At 57.4% G+C, this 5,793-nt stretch overlaps 2 protein-coding genes across 2 annotated transcripts; both read left to right on the plus strand.

Annotated features, from left to right (window-relative positions):
- Positions 1-1,074: 1,074 nt before the first annotated feature.
- Positions 1,075-5,709, plus strand: LOC111162542 (NADH:ubiquinone oxidoreductase subunit B7). The gene is made up of 3 exons (XM_022527032.1): positions 1,075-1,294; positions 4,968-5,136; positions 5,514-5,709. The coding sequence occupies exons 1-3, from the start codon at positions 1,183-1,185 to the stop codon at positions 5,644-5,646; spliced, it is 414 nt and encodes a 137-aa protein (XP_022382740.1). The 5' UTR covers positions 1,075-1,182; the 3' UTR covers positions 5,647-5,709.
- On the plus strand, positions 2,689-4,960 carry LOC111162541. Its single transcript, XM_022527030.1, has one exon. It carries the CDS (start codon positions 3,133-3,135, stop codon positions 4,033-4,035), a length of 903 nt encoding a protein of 300 aa, XP_022382738.1. The 5' UTR covers positions 2,689-3,132; the 3' UTR covers positions 4,036-4,960.
- Positions 5,710-5,793: the final 84 nt, after the last annotated feature.

Consider the following 5,793-nt stretch of genomic DNA (forward strand, 5'->3'; position numbering starts at 1 on the left):
TCTCTGCAAGTTAACTATTTGTTTGTCGTTTATGGCAGTCAGGGGTGCCTGAGGAATGTGACACATATTACCGAGGGGAGCGGGTGGAGAGGGGGTGCAAGGTGCCAGCTTTTGCTTTGTCCTCAGCCAGCCTCCTGCTCCCTCATCACAATGGGACCCCGAACAGCAGGCGAAATATCCAAATAAGGGAAACTTGCCAAAAGACCCCTGAACTCCCCTCGAGACCCCTTAAAAGCCCCCTTCTCCCTGCCTCAGGCGCGACTTCCCCCACTCTGCTTTCCAGAGTTGTGAAAACTCGCCCCAGGGTGCCCTCCTCCCATCGCAGTTTTCCTGGCTCCCCTTCTCCTGAGCTCTGAAACTGCGCGGGAGAGTGCCTTTAATAAATCTTGCCTTGTGCCACCTCGCCTGGTGTGTTTATCTCTCCGGAAAAACTTTACAAATTGCATTTAAAATTTTGATGTTTGCTAATTATATCATCAGTACTGCGCAGGAGTTTTTTTTTTAAGACAAATTCGAATGTTTTTTTGTTGTTGTTGTTATTATGTTCAATTACCCAACATATAGTACATCAGTAATTTTTGATGTAGTGTTCAATGATTCATTAATTGAAATTTGAATGTTTTAAAAGAAAAACGGGTTTTTGGAAACACGCTATGAAAACTAATTTTCAGGCCACCTGGGTGGCTCACTTGTTAGACGTCTGCCTTCCGCTAGGGTCATGATCCCACGGTGCTGGGATCAAGCACCGTGTTGGGCTCCCTGCTCCACGGGGAACCTGCTTCTCCCTCTCCCACTCCCCAGGCTTGTGTTTTTTCGCTGTCTCTCAGCCAAATAAATAAATAAAATCTTTCAAAAAATAATAATAATTTTCGTTTGTGCCTAGGGAGGGTGGGAAAAGGCCCCTGGTCGACGTCTTCCTCATCGCCCGCCCAGATTGTCTCCAGAAGCCGGAAGACCCTTTCTGGAGTCCACCTGATTTCTCGAGGCCACTGCTGCGCCTGTGCGGTCTCCGCCTGACCGCCAGGTGGCGCGAGAGAGAACGGAAGTCCTCCTCAGCCGCTCGTCTCCCTGATCCCGGCAGCAGCCTGTGCAACCCGGAAGCTGTGGCTGGCAAAGGGGTAGTGCTTCCGGGTAGGAGCGAGGTGACCCCGGCTGCTGCGGGAATCTGCGGCGACTGCAGCCATGGGGGCGCATCTGGTCCGGCGTTATGTGACCGATCCATCGGGGGAGCCCGATCCCCAACGGATGCCCACCTTCCCCCCTGACTACGGCTTCCCGGGGCGCAAGGAGCGCGGTGAGGCCCAGTGCGCAGGCGCGGCCGGCTGGAGTGGGACGCGGACGCCCGGAACTCCCGAATCGCGGGGTACCCAGGGTTGGGCTCGGGTTCCCGGCGCTGTGTCTGGGCTCAGCCCCGCAGCGTGGCCCGGAAGAGTCTAGAGGACTCCCGTGAGCCTGGCTGAGTATGGAGGCATCCCAAACAGAAGTCACAGTTGGAGCAAAAAGCCTGGGGGCGAGAGTGGCAGTCTGGGGCCGAGAGGCGGTCGGAGCCGGGCTTGGTCCTCGAGGCAGTGGGGAGGCAGGGCAGGGTGTATCACGGAAGGGACGTGTCCGCTGTATCTCTGTCCAGATGGTACTGCTGTTCAGGTCATACACAAAACACAAGAGGGGCCCCCTCAGGCCGCACATGTCCTGCTCGTTGCTCTTTTTATGTAGCATTATCACAAGCATATCGAGGGCCAGCCTGGCCAGGTCTCAAGTTGGGCACCGTCCATACAGCAGACACTGACTAGAGGGAACGCCAGCCCTGTGGGAAAGACAGCGGAATCGGGCATATCTCGGGGGGCGGCACCTGGGGTATCAAGGCAGGCTTCCAGGAGGCGGTGGCTGGAAGCGACATCTGAGAGGGATACGTAGGAGTTGGCCAGATAAAATACAAGGAGAGGGGAGAGTCCGTGCTTCTAAGCAGAGGGACATGACCAGACTTGCTTAGTCAAAAGATGCTGGCTGCTGCGTGGGGAGCGACAGAGAGACCTCTAAGCCAGTGGTGTGCAGAGAGAACGTTAGGAGGTGGTGGACTCCTCCAGTGTCCCAAATCCTGATGGTCTGTCAGTCCCACGTGAACCCGCATCCGGTCAGTCCCCCACTTCCTTATCATGTGAATCCTTTGCCCATAATGACACAGGCCCCTGCTCCTCTTTCTTGCTTGGCTAAACCAAAACTGGACTCAGACTGGGCTTTCCTTGGCATCTATCCCTGTGCAGCCGAACATTACAGGAGAAAAACACCTAACCTGGCTGACTGCTCTCCCCATGTCTCCCCTTGCTGACCCTCACGCTGCTGGTTTTCCTACTACCTTCTCTGGCACTTGGCTCATTCTCGTGCCTTCCTAAACCCCATACCTTCTCTCTCAGAATTCAAGTACCTCCCTCCAGCTAGTCACTTATATCTCTTATTAAGAAAATACAAGAGGGATGCCTGGGTGGCTCAGTTGGTTAAGCAGCTGCCTTCGGCTCGGGTCATGATCCCAGTGTCCTGGGATCGAGTCCCACATCGGGCTCCTTGCTCGTCAGGGAGCCTGCTTCTCCCTCTGCCTCTGCCTGCCATTCTGTCTGCCTGTGCTCGCTCTCTCTCCCTCTCTCTCTCTGACAAATAAATAAATAAAATCTTTAAAAAATAAAAAAAAAAAAAAAAAAGAAAATACAAGCAACCAAAAGAGCTCAGCTTCCCTGCATCTCTATGATGGCCTTCTCTCTTGTTCCACCAGATGATCTGCTCATGCACTAGCCAGGCATGCGCCCCCCCGCCACTCCAGACGAACGCTTTGTGCCACCTGTCACATCCCCTTGCCTGTTGTCTGCCCCAACCCTTCTTGTGTAACACTGGTTTTCCCATCATCATGCAAACACACTTATTTCTACCATTTGAAAATCCCTCCAGCTGAATCCCCACCACTTCACAGAAGGGGATCCTATCCAACTTCCCACTCACCCTCCACTCTGTCTGTATCCCTGAACCGGTTGTCATTTCTCTGTTCTAACCCACTGCAGCTGGCATCCAAGTTGATCGCTACCACTTCCTGGAAACCCCTCTTCACCTGGTGCCCAGGTGCCCGCATGCCCACACACCTCACTGATGGGCCCTCAGGATTCCTCCCCATGTCCCTGCCTTATAAATGGTGAGGTACCTTGCTGCTTGGGCCTTCCATCTCCACTCACTCCCACCCAGCCCTGGGGGTCTCTGCCAGTCCCCTGGTTTCACGTGCCTTGTGATGCTCCCAGTTTTTTATCTCCAGCTGGGCCTGGACCCTCAACTCCAGATTCGTGGGCATCTCCCACTCAGCAGGTCCAGAACAGAATTCCTGACTTCCCCACCAAGCTTGCCCCTGGCTCTAGCTCCGGCCACATGCTTGTGTTGGGGGGCCGAGAGCCCTGGTGCATCCTGAACCTCTTATCACCTCAGGGCCTTTCAACCTGCTGTCCCACCACTGGGAATGCTCTCCGCCCAGGTAGGACTCACTTCCTCACCTTCAGATGCCTTTCTAGGGGACGCCTGCATCTGAGGGGTGACCCATACCCCAACACTGCCCCTCTCTCCGTTGCTTTACTTTGCTCCCTAATACTGAGCATTGGCAGACATTCTGTGATAAGCTGGTTCCACGTGACTGTTGTGTCTGCCTCCGAGGGCAGGCACCCTTGTCTGGCATGTTCCCTGCTGTATCTCCAACACCTAGCACACAGTAGGTGCTGTGTGACTCCTGGCTCACGCCAGAGACCCCACTACTGCTGGTGCCACACTGCTGTGCAAGCCAGCAGGGGGCTGCAGGTGGATACCCAGGCCTGGGGCTCAGATGAGGTTGGTGGGACCAAGTTAGGGCTCATCCACCTGTGGAGTGGGATCGAGCCACGGATGAGAATGAGCAGAGAGCTCCTAGCAAGAACCACTGGAAGCCATCATTTAATGTTTGGGCAGCCAGAGAGTGGTCCCAGGGAGCAGTGGGGAAAAGAGCATTCGAGAAAGAAGCAGGCAGGAAGTTGAGGAAGCATGGAGTCCTGGCATCTCGGGAGGCCCTGGTGAAAGCCGTGTGTGGGCAGCGTGAGGGCTGGAAGAGCATGGGGGCAGGGGCAGGAGATGAGGTCCGGCTGGGAGACAGAAAAATGGGACTGGAAAGCAGAGGGGAAGGAAGCCAGCCAGGGGAAGGTACAAGATCGCCGTGGACACCTTTTGGGGCTGATGGGGTGGCCCCTGGACCAAGAAGACGTCGAGGGGAGTGGGGCTGGCCCTGAGGTTGCAGGACGCCTGGGTCCAGGGCCCCATGTTGGGCTGAGGAGAGTGGGTGGTCATAGGCTGGGGTAGGTGTCCAGTCCTACCAGCCCCAGTCAGCCTCGTAAGGGTGATTTCACCCCGTCAGATGTGCCCGGCGGCCACGGCACCAGGACCAGGAGCCAGTTCAGCTCCTCTGAGGCATGGGCCCAAGTGCTTCACATGTATTCGCACACTGTTGACTCTGGAGCTGGGGACATGACTCCACTTCTTAGCAGAGGAGGTGGAGGCTGCCGGCAGGGCAGGGCCGGGCCAGGATGCATGTGCCCCAGGCAGCGCTGGGGTGTGGCCCTCCGGGGGACAACACACTGAGAGAAGGTGGTTTCCTGGGAGAAGGTAGTTTCCGAGCATGGGCTCTGCAGGGTGGAGCTGTCTGGAGAGTGAGCCTGGGGGAGGGAGCCCCAGGGAAGGGGACGTAAGGATCCAGTACAGATGCGGAGGCACCCTGGGGTGATGGGGAGAGGGACCCTTTCCGTGTCTGGGCCTCAGCGTCCAGAGTGGTCTTTGCGCATATTAGAAAGGACACTGCCGGAGGGTGGCCGTACTGCAGGCGCCACATGCCATTGGGGGCTCCCGGGAGTCTGGTGTGAGGGTGGGAGACGGGTCTCGGGCAGTTCGAGCCCAGCAAGCCTGCCCGCTCCTTGCAGAGATGGTGGCCACCCAGCAGCAGATGAACGACGCGCAGCTGGTGCTGCAGCAGCGGGACTACTGCGCCCACTACCTCATCCGGCTGCTCAAGTGCAAGCGCGACAGCTTCCCCAACTTCCTGGCCTGCAAGCACGAGCAGCACGACTGGGAATACTGCGAGCACCTCGAGTGAGCCCCAGACCCACCCCCAGCAGGACACTGCCCCACAGACAAGACAGCCAGCCGGCTCTGAGGTTCCGACCAGGCCCCAACTTGGTTCGGAGGAATCTCAAGGGGCCTGCAGGAGGGCTGGATGGCTCTGAGGCCCTGGAGGAATGGCCAGGCCGGGTTCCAGGTTGGAGGCCCAGCTTCAGCCCTGGGCTCACTGGTGTCAGCCAGGCAGCTCTGGCCCAGGCACACCCCACGCTTAAGCCAGGCACACAGGTCTTTCCCACTCAGAGGCTTCCCAGAAAGCTGTGGGGCACCTACTCCTGTCCCTTCAGCTCCCCGGGGCGTGGGAGGGCCTGGCTGGGAAGCCTGACCGCTGTTCACTGCTCTGCTTACAGCTACGTGATGCGCATGAAGGAGTACGAGCGGGAACGGCGGCTGCTCCAGCGGAAGAAGCGGCGAGAGCAGAGGGAGGCAGATGTAGCCCGAGGCCAGGGTTCCGGTGAGGTGGCCCCTGAGGTCGCCCTGTAGTGGGTCCGCCCCCACCCTGTGGACAGGTTGATAAATAAAAGCCTCCAGGCCCCTCAGCTGGAACCGGGCTTCTTTCTGTGGTATGGTCCCAAAACCACCCCCCGACCGCCACCACCGCCCCAAAGAAAGCCTGAGTCCAAGTTTGTC

This window comes from Enhydra lutris, unplaced genomic scaffold, assembly GCF_002288905.1.
Source record: "Enhydra lutris kenyoni isolate GAN:26980312 unplaced genomic scaffold, ASM228890v2 scaffoldscaffold92, whole genome shotgun sequence".
NCBI lineage: Eukaryota > Metazoa > Chordata > Mammalia > Carnivora > Mustelidae > Enhydra > Enhydra lutris.

Excerpts from the sequence above, each read along its gene's own strand:
- LOC111162541 (XM_022527030.1), top strand. The coding sequence starts at position 3,133 with ATGGGCCCTCAGGATTCCTCCCCATGTCCCTGCCTTATAAATGGTGAG.
- LOC111162542 (XM_022527032.1), top strand. The coding sequence starts at position 1,183 with ATGGGGGCGCATCTGGTCCGGCGTTATGTGACCGATCCATCGGGGGAG. Across the intron at positions 1,295-4,967 it reads CCCGGGGCGCAAGGAGCGCG|AGATGGTGGCCACCCAGCAG; the intron begins GTGAGGCCCAGT and ends CGCTCCTTGCAG. Across the intron at positions 5,137-5,513 it reads GAATACTGCGAGCACCTCGA|CTACGTGATGCGCATGAAGG; the intron begins GTGAGCCCCAGA and ends CTCTGCTTACAG.